Raw genomic sequence first — 14924 nt, 5'->3', positions numbered from 1 at the left:
CTTTTTCAGAATGATCAGACTAAGAAGGGTCGCAACCCGAAACGTCATCTGTTCATATTCCTCAGGTGACGCTGTCTGACCCGCTGAGTTACTCCAGCACTTGTGTCTACCTTCGGTGCAAACCAACATCTGTAGTTTCTTCATCCATCTAAGTTGGACTTAGATCAAACTTCCTCAAACTCAATTGCAACAAATCTGAAATCATCATCATTGGTCCAAAAACGCTCACCAAATCCACCCAAAACTTCATCCTCAACATTGATGGTCTCCCAGTATCCACCTCACCTCACATCCGGAATCTTGGAATCATCCTTGATCAAACCCTCTCCTTCGACAAACACATCAAACACATCACAAAGACAGCCTTCTTCCACCTCAAAAACATTGCCCGTCTCCGTCCATCCCTCTCCTCCACAGCTGCAGAAACCCTCATCCACGCCTTCATCACCTCCCGTCTGGATTACTGCAACAGCCTCCTCTATGGCGCACCCTCAAAAATCATCAATAAACTTCAATACATTCAAAACTCCGCTGCCCGTCTACTCACACACACCTCGATCCGTGACCATATCACCCCCGTCCTTTATAAACTCCACTGGCTCCCCATCCCCCAGAGAATCCAGTACAAAATCCTCCTCATAACCTACAAAGCCCTCCATAACCTGGCCCCATCCTACCTGACCGACCTCCTCCACAGGCACACTCCCACCTGCACCCTCCGCTCTGCCGCTGCCAATCTCCTATCCCCCCACATCCGGACTAAACTCAGATCCTGGGGGGACAGGGCTTTCTCCATCGCTGCTCCCACCCTATGGAACTCACTACCCCAAACCGTTAGAGACTCCCCCACACTCACCACATTCAAAACATCGCTGAAGTCTCACCTGTTCAGTACTGCCTTCAACCACTGAAGGTCACCTCACCTTCTGTCTCCTTTCTCTGTTCATTTATTTATTTACTTATTTATCTATTTATTCATTTCCCTATGTTCTCAAAATCTCTGTAAAGCGTCTTTGAGTATATGAAAAGCGCTATATAAATAAAATGTATTATTATTATTATTATTATTATTAAGTTGGATTCTCCTGACTAACCCCTGCACTTTATTTACAAACATAGCCTTCTACAATATAACCCTGAGGACTCTTTAGACTATTTTGCCTAGGAAGGAACTGCACATGCTAGTTTACAGCAAAGTTAAACACAAAATATATTTGGAATAATTTAGCGGGACAGTCAGCATCGCTGGAGAGAAAGAATGGATATGAAGGAACTGCATATGCTGGTGAAACACCGAAAGTGGACACAAAATGCTGGAGTAACTCAGCGGGTCAGGCAGCATCTCTGGAGAGAAGGAATGGGTGACGTTTTTCCAGGTCGTGACCCTGAGACTTCAGACTGAGTAAAAATATTTTGTTGGGTGTGAAGTGTAGTCCGGCTTGCTGAGGATGTGAGAGGTGCTATGGCAATGCAGAGCTTTGCACGGCCAGCACCGACAGCCCCCAATGTCATTGCAACCTGCAGCAGGCGGGGCGGGGCGGGGCGGAGCGTCACGTGATTGGCTGGCCGGCCGCCCCTCACCCCACGGTGAGACGTCAAACAGCAGTAATGGCGGCGCTCAGGGCCAGTGCTGCTTTGCGGCGCGCAATCTTGGTGCTGAAGGTGAGCGGCCGTACAAAGTGGCGCGGACGTGTTGCCGTTAGCATTAAAACCTCAGCCGAACATTGATGCCGAGGAAATAAGCCGGTGTCTGTGGCTCCTTTGCGGGAGACACGGTCGGTGCCAACTGTGGCAGGGCCAGGGGAGGGGATCGGAGTGGAGTGGACAAGGGCCACGACCTTCACGTCAATGTCCAGTGAACGGTGACCACTCCCAAGATTGCACTCCGTCCTCACAATTCAGTTCAGGAACCGGGCCTACCGCTCCTATTGAAGTACTATCAACATTATCCATGTTCAACCTGGCACTCAACTGAGTGTGCAGCCAGGCATACACCATAGGGGAGGGGAGAGAATTGGTAGTGGAAGGAGTTTGGGATTGCAGAGTTACCGGAGGGCGCTTGGCATTGTAGAAGGGGGCAGGGGAGGGAGCGGGACATTGCAGGAGGGTTAGGGTGGGAACTTGGCATTTCAGAAGGGTCAGCAGGGCAGGAGTGTGGCACTATAGAGGGAGCCATTGGCTCTGCAGGAGGTAAGGAATCTCCTCCCCTTCTCAGCTTTTCGGGGGGGGGGGTGTTCCCTGTTGATGGGGCAGTGAGTGTCCCCTGCAGGATGGGTTGCGAGGAGGGATTATGGTACCATCAAGCAGCTGCATGGGGTGACAATGGGGTTGGAGCTTGGCATTACAAGAGGATGATGGTGAGATAGTGTGGGAGTGCAGGAGTGTTTTCCTGGAGAACCCATTGCATTTTGGGGAAAGGGGTGCAGTCCTGATGGAGAGTGGCCATGCAGGTTAATGCAGAGGATCAGCACACAGGTAGTGTGGCACTCTGTGGATGTGAAGAGGAACTGTGGGAAAGGAACGTGATGTTACGCAGGGACAGTAACATGGTGGAGTAAATGGACCCGGGGAATGTGGGAATATCGCACTGCAGGAGGGGGGCATTGCAGAGAGAGCTTGATGCTGGTGGAGGGTGCTGGCTATTAAATGCAATCCTTTATGCTCTTTGCATGTTGATGGTACTATTTTGCCTTGGTGTCCTGGACCTAATTGTTAGTGCTCAACCTAAATCCCTGAAAATTGGTTATCTGATTGTGTCATCTTGCTGTTTATAGGATCTTGCTGCAGACCAATTGGCTGCTGTGTTTCTAGTGTTACATTGGCAACTCCATTTCATTGGTCCTCAGTGGTTCTAAAGTAGTTTGTGTTGTCCTGAGTTCATTTAAAGTGATTTTTCATTATTTTCCAAAATAAATTTGTCGTTGTTGGTCATGCCTCAACTTGCATTGGTATCTGTTTATTATTATCATGTGTATTGAGATACAGTGAAAAACTTTGTTTTATGTGCTGTCCAGGCAAATCACACCAAACATGGCAACAATTAAACTGTACACAAATATAACAGGCACTGCAAAAAGAACAGAACATGGTGCAGAACAATAGTTTTTACAAATTCAGAGAAAACAGGGTTGATGCTGTCAGCTCTTGAGAATGTTTATTCATCTCTGAAATGATAATTGCCATTTCAGTTTTAGATTCTCTTCAGAGTTGTATATTCATTGATCTGTAATGTTACATTTAATGATCACATGTTGATATCTATTTATACTTGGGGAAATTGACAAATGAAAAACAATGAAGTCTTCAATGAACTATTTCCTATTACATCATGTTTTTGAAGAATGGAATGGAATGTAGGTGCACAGAGAGTAACATGTCAATGAATTTTTTTTTTTGGTAACTACCCGAACATCTGCAGTATTCGGTGATGTAAAGCTTTATAACTGGGTGTTCCCATTGCCAAAAAAGCTCAAAATTATTCTGAAGTTCACCGTTTCATTTTAATTGTGGGTATTATTTAATTGATTAGTAGATGTATTTCTGTTTTTTTATATTGTAAAACAAGAGTAGACATTAGAAAACATAAGGCTTGGGAGCTTAAGCTTGTGGTGCAAGGGAGGGAACAGTTTTTCTCTGAAATTTAAATGATCTTGTCAATTCGATTAATTCAGGAGCTGTCCAGCTGCAGCTCCTGGCAAACCGCATTGAACGGTTGGAGCTGCGGTTGGACTCATTCTGGAGCATCCACGATGCTGAGAAGGTCGTAGATAGCACGTATAGTGAATTGGCCACACCACAGGTAAAAGATAAGCGGACAGAAAGGAAACGAGTGGCCACTAGCCAGCGTAGCAGTAGGCAGGTAGTGCAGGAGTCCCCTGCGGTCATCTCCCTCCTAAACAGATATGCCATTTTGGATACTGTTGGGGGAGATGGCTCATCAGGGGAAGGCAGCAGCAGCCAAGTTCATGGCACCGTGGGTGGCTCTGCGGCAAAAGAGGGGAGGAAAAAGAGTGGAAGGGCTATAGTGATAGGGGATTCAATTGTAAGGGGAATAGATAGGCGTTTCTGCGGCCGCAAACGAGACTCCAGGATGGTATGTTGCCTCCCTGGTGCAAGGGTCAGGGATATCTCTGAGCGGCTGCAGGACATTCTGAAGGGGGAGGGTGAGCAGCCAGTTGTCGTGGTGCACGTTGGCACCAACGATTTAGGTAAAAAACGGGATGAGGTCCTACAAGGTGAATTTAGAGAGCTAGGAGATAAACTAAAAAGTAGGACCTCAAATGTAATAATCTCTGGATTACTACCAGTGCCACGTGCTAGTCAGAGTAGGAATAGGAGGATATTTCAGATGAATACGTGGCTTGAAAAATGGTGCAAGGGGGAGGGATTCAAAATTTTAGGACATTGGAACCAGTTCTGGGAGAGGTGGGACCAGTACAAACAAGACGGTCTGCACCTGAGCTGGAATGGAACCAATGTCCTTGGGGGAGTGTTTGCTAGTGCTGTCGGAGAGGATTTAAACTAATGTGGCAGGGGGATGGGAGCAGGAGCAGAGAGACAGAGGGGTGTAAAATGGTAGCAAGGTGAAAAGTAAATGTGGTAGGCAGACAAATCCAGGGCAAAAATCAAAAAGGGCCACTTTTCAACATAATTGTATAAGGGGTAAGAGAGTTGTAAAAACAAGCCTGAAGGCTTTGTGTCTCAATGCAAGGAGTATACGTAATAAGGTGGATGAATTAAATGTGGAGATAGTTATTAATGATTATGATATAGTTGGGATTACGGAGACATGGCTCCAGGGTGACCAAGGCTGGGAGCTCAACATCCAGGGATATTCTATATTCAGGCGGGATAGACAGAAAGGAAAAGGAGGTGGGGTAGCGTTACTGGTTAGAGAGGAGATTAAAGCAGTGGAAAGGAAGGACATTAGCTTGGAGGAAGTGGAATCGATATGGGTAGAGCTACGAAACACTAAGGGGCAGAAAACGCTAGTGGGAGTTGTGTACAGGCCACCTAACAGCAGTAGTGAGGTTGGGGATGGCATCAAGCAGGAAATTAGAAATGCATGCACTAAAGGTGCAGCAGTTATAATGGGTGACTTCAATCTACATATAGATTGGGTGAACCAAACTGGCAGGGGTGCTGAGGAAGAGGATTTCTTGGAATGTTTGAGAGATGGTTTTCTAAACCAACATGTCGAGGAACCAACGAGAGAACTGGCCATTCTAGACTGGGTATTGAGTAATGAGGAAGGGTTAGTTAGCAGTCTTGTTGTGCGAGGCCCCTTGGGCAAGAGTGATCATAATATGGTAGAGTTCTTCATTAGGATGGAGAGTGACAAAGTCGATACAGAAACAAGTGTTCTGAACTTAAAGAAAGGTAACTTTGAGGGTATGAGGCGTGAATTGTCCAAGATAGACTGGCGATTGATGCTGAAAGGGTTGACGGTGGACATGCAATGGAAGGCATTTAAAGGTCGCATGGATGAACTACAACAAGTGTTCATCCCAGTTTGGCAAAAGAACAAACCAGGAAAGGTAGTGCATCCGTGGCTAACAAGGGAAATCAAGGATAGTATTAAAACAAAAGATGAAGCATACAGATTAGCCAGAAAAAGTAGCATACCAGAGGACTGGGAGAAATTCAGAGTCCAGCAGAGGAGGACAAAGGGCTTAATTAGGAAAGGGAAAATAGACTATGAGGGAAAACTGGCAAGGAACATAAAAACAGACTGCAAAAGCTTTTATAGATATGTCAAGAGAAAACGATTAGTTAAGGCAAATGTAGGTCCCTTGCAGTCGGAAACAGGTGAATTGATCATAGGGAACAAAGAGATGGCAGACCAATTGAACAAATACTTTGGTTCTGTCTTCACTAAGGAAGACATAAACCGTCTGCCGGAAATAGCGGGGGACCGGTGGTCTAATGAGATGGAGGAACTGAGGGAAATCCAGGTTAGTCGGGAAGTGGTGTTAGGTAAATTAAATGGATTAAAGGCAGATAAATCCCCAGGGCCAGATAGGCTGCATCCCAGAGTGCTTAAGGAAGTAGCCTCAGAAATAGTGGATGCATTAATGATAATTTTTCAAAACTCTTTAGATTCTGGAGTAGTTCCTGAGGACTGGAGGGTAGCTAATGTAACCCCACTTTTTAAAAAGGGAGGGAGAGAGAAAACGGGGAATTATAGACCAGTTAGCCTAACATCGGTAGTGGGGAAAATGCTAGAGTCAGTTATTAAAGATGTGATAGCATCACATTTGGAAAGTGGTGAAATCATCGGACAAAGTCAGCATGGATTTACCAAAGGCAAATCATGTGTGACGAATCTTATAGAATTTTTCGAGGATGTAACTAGTAGAGTGGATAAGGGAGAACCAGTCGATGTGTTATATCTGGACTTTCAGAAGGCCTTCGACAAGGTCCCACATAGGAGATTGGTGTACAAACTTAAAGCACACGGTATTGAGGGTTCAGTTTTGAGGTGGATAGAAAATTGGTTGGCGGACAGGAAGCAAAGAGTAGGAATAAACGGGTCCTTTTCGGAATGGCAGGCAGTGACTAGTGGGGTACCGCAAGGCTCAGTGCTGGGACCCCAGTTATTTACAGTGTATATTAATGATTTGGACGAGGGAATTGAATGCAACATCTCTAAGTTTGCGGATGACATGAAGCTGGGTGGCAGTGTTAGCTGCGAGGAGGATGCTAGGAGGCTGCAGAGTGACTTGGATAGATTAGGCGAGTGGGCAAATGCATGGCAGATGCAATATAATGTGGATAAATGTGAAGTTATCCACTTTGGCGGCAAGAACAGGAAAGCAGAGTATTACCTGAATGGTGACCGATTGGGAGAAGGGGAGATGCAACGTGACCTGGGTGTCATGGTGCACCAGTCATTGAAAGCAAGCATGCAGGTGCAGCAGGCAGTGAAGAAAGCGAATGGTATGTTGGCATTCATAGCAAGAGGATTTGAGTTTAGGAGCAGGGAGGTTCTGCTGCAGTTGTACAGGGCCTTGGTGAGACCGCACCTGGAGTATTGTGTGCAGTTTTGGTCTCCTAACCTGAGGAAAGACGTTCTTGCCTTAGAGGGAGTACAGAGAAGGTTCACTAGATTGATCCCTGGGATGGCGGGACTTTCATATGAAGAAAGACTGGATAGACTAGGCTTGTACTCGCTGGAATTTAGAAGACTGGGGGGGGATCTTATAGAAACATATAAAATTCTTAAGGGGTTGGAGAGGCTAGATGCGGGAAGATTGTTCCCGATGTTGGGGGAGTCCAGAACCAGGGGTCACAGCTTAAGGATAAGGGGGAAGTCTTTTAGGACCGAGATGAGAAAACATTTCTTCACACAGAGAGTGGTGAGTCTGTGGAATTCTCTGCCACAGAAGGCAGTTGAGGCCAGTTCATTGGCTATATTTAAGAGGGAGTTAGATGTGCCCCTTTTTGCTAAAGGGATCAGGGGGTATGGAGAGAAGGCAGGTACAGGCTACTGAGCTGGATGATCAGCCATGATCATATTGAATGGCGGTGCAGGCTCGAAGGGCCGAATGGCCTACTCCTGCACCTATTTTCTATGTTTCTATGTTTCTATGTTTCTATGTTTCTAAAATAATTTGTTTATTAGAGATTAATTCTTTGCTGTCAAAAATATTAGGGCTTTCATAACCTCTCGACATCTCAAAGATTTTTGATGTACTTTAAGATCACAGTGACAGTCTTAATTTTGGAAATCTTTAAGGTTTTATGCAATATTTTAAAGGCTTGCTACATCACAGTTAAGTAGCCAGTGTTGTTCCTTTTGTTTAAAAAGGGAAGTAGAGAGAATCTACAGAAATATCAGCCAGTGAGCCTCACCTCAGTGGTAGAGAAATTATTGGAGAGGATTGTTTGGGATAGGTTTTACTTCCATTTGGAAGAGAATGAGCTAATTAGGGATAGTCAGCATGGTTTTGTACATGGCAGGCCATGTCTTACTAACTTGATCAGGTTTTTTGTGAAGGTGACGAAGGTGATTGATGAGGGTAAGGCAGTGGATGTCGTCAACATGGATTTTAATAAGGTATTTGATAAAGTCACCCATGGTGGGCTGATGCAGAAGATTAAGATGCTCGGGATTAACAATGATTTAGTCTTATGGAATGAAAACTGGCTTACTGATAGAAGGCAGAAGATTGTAGTGGAAGAATGTTATTCTGGCTGGCAGTCTGACTATTGGAGTACTGCAGGGAACTGTGCTGGGGCCTCTGTTGTTTGTGATATATGTAAATGACCTGGACGTAAATGTAGATGGGCTGGCTGGTAAATTTGCAGACGACAGCAAGGTTGTTATAATTGCAGACAGTTAGGAAGTCTGTCAAAGTATACTCCTCGATACAGATCAGCTATAGAAATGGGTGGAGAATTGCAGATGGAGTTCAATCACAGTGAGTGTGAGGTATTTCGCTTTGGAAGTTGGAATGTACTGGGGAGGTACTGTACAGTTAATAGCAAGACCCTTATCCACATTGACTCAGACCTTTTTTTGAGTCCAAATTCAACAGCTCCCAGAGTGGCAATACATGTAGGTGGAGTGATAAAAAAGGCCTATAATATTCTTGTCCTCATTGGTCAGGTCATTGAGTGTGGAGAATCATGAAGTCATGATGCAGCTCTTTAAAACTTTGGTGAGGCACATTTGGAACGTTGCATGCAGTTCTGACTGCCCTATTACTGAAAGCATGTGGAGGCTTTAGAGGGGGTGCAGAAGAGGTTTACCAGAATGCTGCTTGGATTAGGGGGTATTATCCACAAGGAAAGGTTGGACAGACTTTGATTGTTTTCTCTGGCGCACCGGAGATTGGAGAAGGACGTGATAGAGGTATTATAAAATTATGGGAGGCACAGACACGTAGACAGAGCCTTTTTCCCTGGATGGAAATGTCAAGGACTAGTGAGCATAGCTTTAAGGTGAGTCATAGAGTCTTATAGCATGGAAACAGACCCTTTGGTCCATCTTGCCCACACAAGCCAACATGTCCCATTTACAGTTCCCTCCATAATGTTTAGGACATAGACCCATCATTTATTTATTTGCCTCTGTACTCCACAATTTGAGATTTGTAATAGAAAAAAAATCACCTGTGGTTAAAGTGCACATTGTCAGATTTTAATAAAGGCCATTTTTACACATTTTGGTTTCACCATGTAGAAATTACAGCAATGTTTATACATAGTCCCCCCATTTCAGGGCACCATGATGTTTGGGACACAGCAATGTCATGTAAATGAAAGTAGTCATGTTTAGTATTTTGTTGCATAGCCTTTGCATGCAATGATTGCTTGAAGTATACGATTCATGGACATCACCAGTTGCTGGGTATCTTCTCAGTGATGCTCTGCCAGTCCTGTAATGCAGCCATCTTTAGCTTACGCTTGTTTTGTGGGCTAGTCCCCTTCAGTTTTCTCTTCAGCATATAAAAAGCATGCTCAGTTGGGTTCAGATCGGGTGATTGACTTGGCCACTCAAGAATTGACTATTTTTTAGCTTTGAAAAATTCCTTTGTTGCTTTAGCAGTATGTTTGGGATCATTGTCTTGCTGTAGAATGAACTGCCGATCAATGAGTTTTGAGGCATTTGTTTGAACTTGAGCAGATAGGATGTGTCCATACACTTCAGAATTCATTATGCTTCTACCATCAGCAGTTGTATCTTCAATGAAGATAAGAGAGCCAGTACCTTCAGCAGCCAAACATGCCCAGGCCATAACACCCCCTCCACCGTGTTTCACAGATGAGGTGGTATGCTTTGGATCTTGGGCAGTTCCTTCTCTCCTCCATACTTTGCTCTTGTAATCACTCTGATATAAGTTAATCTTCGTCTCATCTGTCCACAAGATCTTTTTCCAGAACTGTGGTTGCTCTTTTAAGTACTTTGGCAAACTGTAACCTGACTATCCTCTTTTTGTTGCTAACCAGTGGTTTGCATCTTGCAGTGTAGCCTCTGTATTTCTGTTCGTCTGCGGTCAATGGTCATTGACAAATCCACACCTGACTCCTCAAGAGTGTTTCTAATCTGTCGGACAGGTGTTTGGGAATTTTTCTTTTTTATAGAGAAAGTTCTTCTGTCATCAGCTGTGGAGGTCTTCCTTGGCCTGCCAGTCCCTTTGCGATTAGTAAGCTCACCCGTGCTCTCTTTCTTCTTAATGATGTACCAAACAGTTGATTTTGGTAATCCTAAGGTTTGGCTGATGTCTCTAACAGTTTTATTCTTGATTCTCAGTCTCATACTGGCTTCTTTGACTTTCATTGGCACAACTTTGGTCCTCATATTGATAAACAGCAATAAAAGTTTCCAAAGGTGATGGAAAGACTGGAAGAAAGACTAGGTGCTGAGAGCTCTCTTTTTCTGCATTAAGGAGGCATTTAAACACACCTAAGCAATTACAAACGCCTGTGAAGCCATGTGTCCCAAACATTATGGTGCCCTGAAATGGGGGGACTATGTTTAACACAGCTGTAATTTCTACATGGTGAACCCAAAATATATAAAAATATTCTTTAATAAAATCTGACAACTTTATTAGACACTTTAACCACAAGTGATTTTTTTCTACTACAAATCTCAAATTGTGGAGTACAGAGGCAAATAAATAAATGATGAGTCTTTGTCCCAAACATTATGGAGGGCATTGTACAATAGTCCTACCTGCCTGCATTTTGCCCATATCGCTCTAAACCGTCTAAATGTTTCTTAAACGTTGCAATAGTACCTGGCTCAACTATCTCCTCCGGCAGCTCATTCCAAACCCACCACACTTTATGTAGAAAAATTTACTCCTCAGGTTCCCATTAAATCGTTCCCCCCCTCACTTTAAACCTATGCCCTTTGGTTCTCGATTTTCCCTACTCTGGGCAAGAGACTCTGTGCATCTACCTGATCTATTCCTTTCATGAGTGGGGCAAGAGGATGGTGGGTGACTGGAATGCACTGCCGGGGTGGTGCTGGAGGTAGTTATGATAGTGGCATTTAAGAGGCTTATTGATAGGCACATGGGTATGCAGATATTTGAGGGAAATGGATCATGTGCAGACAAATGAAATTAGTTTATCCTGGCATCAAGTTTGGCACAGACATTGTGAGCTGAACATGATACTATGTTATTTTGTTCTAACTATTCCTGAAACAGTTATTTTTCCAAACCTGCGGAACTCAGTCACATGGTTTATGCAAATTACTTTACGTTCTCCAGTGATGACACATGCTTAACTGAGCCAAGATCAAGAAAAATATGCCTTATTTCTCTAATTCAAATTAATTCTTGTCAGTAGAGATGATTTTGCAAGTGTATCCTCGTCAGAAAGATTTTAGTTCATAATTTCTCTTCAACATATGCATGCAACTTTTATTCTGCCATTTAGAGAGCTTTCAGGCATATAAAGTGAATTCAAGGCATAATTCGGGAAGAAAGCAAAAGACACTGCAGATGTTGGAATGTTTCGAATCCAATGGTACTGAACATAGGAATAGGTCCTTCGGCTCAATTTCCATGCCGAACATGATGCCAAGTTAAACTAATCTCCTTTGCCTTCACGTGATCCCTATCCCTCCAATTTCTGCATATCCAAGTGCCTGTCAGAAGCCTCTTAAATGCCACTAGTGTATCTGCCTCCACCACTACCGCTGGCAGCTCGTAGTATGCACCCAGTACCCTGTATGTGTAAAAAGAAAACTTGTTTGGACATTTTTTAAATTTACCCTTTTCACCTTGAAGCTATGCCCTCTAGTCTTTAACATTTCCACCCTGGGAGAAATGTTCTGACTATCTACCCGATCTATGCCTCTCTTATTTTTATGTTCTCCAGAGAAAACAATCCAAGTTTGTCAACCTCTCCTTATAGCTAATACCTTCCTCATCTAGGCAGCATTGTGGTAAATCTCTTTTGCATCCCCTCCAAAGCCTCCACATCCTTCCTGTCATGGGGTGATCAGAACTATACACAATAGTACATATGTGGACTAACCAAAGTCCTATAAATCTGCGATATGACTTCCTGACTCTTAGACGTAATGCCCTGACCTATGAAGGCAAGCATTCCATAAGCCTTCTTTATCATTCCATCTACTTGTGTTGCTACTTTCAGAGAGTTATGGACTTGAGGCCCAGTTGAATTTTCCAAATTCAGGTACCCACACCCCTGATGTTCTCCCACACACACTCGCCTGTCTGTCTGAAGGAGGGTCTCAACCCAAAATGTCACCTATTCCTTTTCTCCAGAGATGCTGCTTGACCTGCTGAGCTACTCCAGCATTTTGTGTCCACCTAGTTTATTTCTCTCCTCACCTTTTCTATACCCCTTCCTGATCTTGTTCCGTTGTCTCCCAATCTCTGTGTTGTCCCCCCCCCCCCCCCCCCAGTTCACCTGGTTCCATCCATCCATTGCTCCCTCCCCATATGGCTCTATTTATTACCCACCAGCCTCCATTTCTCCCCCAGTCATGAAAACAGGGTCGAACTAGAGTGCCGACTTACACCTTTTGCTTTCACGGGTGAGGCTAGACCCACAGAGTTCTTCCAACATTCTGTTTTTTGTTCCATAATTGGGGATGATTGTGATTATCATTTGCTCCCATTGGAAGTTAGCATTACAGAGGACTATTTTCGTTCCCTTTGTTAATGAACAAAGAGACAGCAATATTAACTCTGCCTATAAAGGCTCTGGCCCTCTATATATAATAATACCTTTTATCCAATGGCAATTATTCCACCATTCAATTGGATTACTGTTGATCTGTATCTTAAACCAATTTATCACACATTGCTACGAGCATCTCTGCTCATGCTCCCAATAAGATAACAAAACCACTGGGTGCTTTGAGTTCAGATGGGGAAGGAAGCAATTGGGAAGATGAATTGAGTACAGTGGTTTGTTAGTTTGCGCTGAAACCAAAATTGGCAGTATAGTGGACAGTGAAGAAGATTATCTAATATTACCACGAGATCTTGATCAATTAGGCAAACAAATCAAAGATTGGCAGATGGAATTTAACTAGGATAAATGCTAGGTGTTACTTTGGTAAGTTAACTGGGGCAGGACTTGCTTGGTAATGGCAGGGCCCTAGAGAGTGTTGTAGAGCAGAGAGACCCATAGGTAGGGGTACATAGTTCCCTGAGAGTGGCAACACTGGTAGACCAAGTGTTGAAGAAGGCGATTGGCACACTTTCCTTCAAGGGCCGGGGCATTTAGTACAAGAGTTGAGACATCATGTCATAATGGACGGGTGGTTGGGATGACATTTGGTGGTTGGTATGACATTCTCCCCTTTACTGTGGGTTTCCTCCAGTTCCTCCTGTTTCCTCCAACATCCTAAAGGTGGTAGGTTGGTAGGTTAATTGCCACTGAAAATTGCACCTACTGTGTGGGTGAGTGTTAGAATCTGGGCAGAGTTGATGGGCATGAGCCAAGAATAAAATGGGATTAGTGTAGGATTACTGTAAATGAGTGTGGGTCTGTTTCAGTGTTCTCTGAACCTATCTGCTTGAAATAATCATTAAAAGCACCAAAGAAAAAATTGAGGGTTTGTTTTAAAGGAAGTTCACGATCTAGAAAGGAAGAATGGTATTCGCATCTCCTGCAGAATGTCCCAAAGTTCTCGAGAGTAAATCATATATAGTTTTGATGTGTAAATATTGTATGAAACATGGCAGCTAATTTATGCAGGTCACAAAACCCTGAAGTTACAATGATCGGGTAATCTGCTTCAGTAATATTGAGTGAGGCATCAATATTGGCATCAGTGATATCTTTGGAACTCATTTTATTTGAAGGGGTCAGTATCAGTTTCCTTAGGAACTTTCAGAAAAATCAACTGGATGTGTACTTTGAGAGTTTGTAGAGTGGGAAAAGAGTTGTGTTGAGAGAATGAAATGGACATTTAGCATTGGCAATGGGCCAAGCATCCGGCTGTACTGTCAGATCCCAGGATTCTATGATATTGTTTCAAGCAGCCTTGGAGTGTGGATGGGGTCAGGGATTTTGGGAAGAATTCATAGGGACGATAAAAAGAATTGTTTTTAATTCTATTTTCTTTTAATCACATTTGTTTATTAGCAATAAAAACAGCAGAGATGGAACATAAAGGCTTTGGCTGGATGTGTGGTTGGAGGTGAGAGATCATATTGTTAAGTTTCCAATGAAATATCCAACTAGTCTTGGCAACCCAAATCCTGTGGGAGATGATCTCAGTGCGTCTTACTGATTGTGTCCCTTGATGTGCGATTGCTGGAACTGTTAGTGGTTTTTTTGTAATGTTTAGTATTTGGTATTAAAATGCAAGATATCTCTGACAATCTGAATTGTTTGTCACTGTGACTTTGATGTAAAAATTTGCCTTTGATCTCGGATCGTAGTGGTTTGTTTAATTAGTGGACAATCTTTTTGATCAAAATGATGTGCTGTACCTCATTGTTACTTTACGTTCTGTATTGATTTAATTGTTTTCTAGCACTGTATCAAATACCATTTGTACTTTGGGATGTGTACATTGTTTTTAATTGGATTTGTGGATCAAGTATTCTCCGATTTATTTTCATTCTGGGGAGGGGAAGGACGGGGTAGAGCCAGGGAACCCAGCATCTAAGAGTCCTTACAGTGTTGCATATAATATCTTAAATAAATTGAGACAAGAGACAAGTCCTTTTGTTGGCCAGGGTGGATTGAAAATCTAATTTAGATGCTAAGCTTGAAGCTGGAAGAGAGATGCGCAGCAGTCACAATGGAATTATGTTTTTTTTTAGCTGGTCAAATGAACAAATTAATGGAGAGAACCCTTTATGTAGCCATTTTCTTTGAGGGCTATTCATGAATTTTGTCAATTTGTTTTGATAAATGTCTTTGTAGTATCCAAGATCTCATTCTGCTTGGGTAGCCTACAACCCTTGGTATGA

The 14924-nt window shown here is 43.4% G+C and overlaps 1 protein-coding gene across 1 annotated transcript in view; it reads left to right on the top strand.

The window, feature by feature from the left end:
* Positions 1–1589: 1589 nt before the first annotated feature.
* pcca (propionyl-CoA carboxylase subunit alpha) overlaps positions 1590–14924 on the top strand; it is a 354157-nt gene continuing 340822 nt past the window's right edge. The window contains exon 1 of the mRNA XM_078402214.1: positions 1590–1662. Coding sequence (XP_078258340.1) covers positions 1609–1662 — 54 coding nt within the window. The 5' untranslated portion in view covers positions 1590–1608. The remainder of the gene's footprint in view (positions 1663–14924) is intronic.

Source organism: Rhinoraja longicauda, chromosome 7 (genome assembly GCF_053455715.1).
Source record: "Rhinoraja longicauda isolate Sanriku21f chromosome 7, sRhiLon1.1, whole genome shotgun sequence".
Classification (NCBI taxonomy): domain Eukaryota; kingdom Metazoa; phylum Chordata; class Chondrichthyes; order Rajiformes; family Arhynchobatidae; genus Rhinoraja; species Rhinoraja longicauda.
This window is presented reverse-complemented; position numbering and strand designations above follow the sequence as displayed.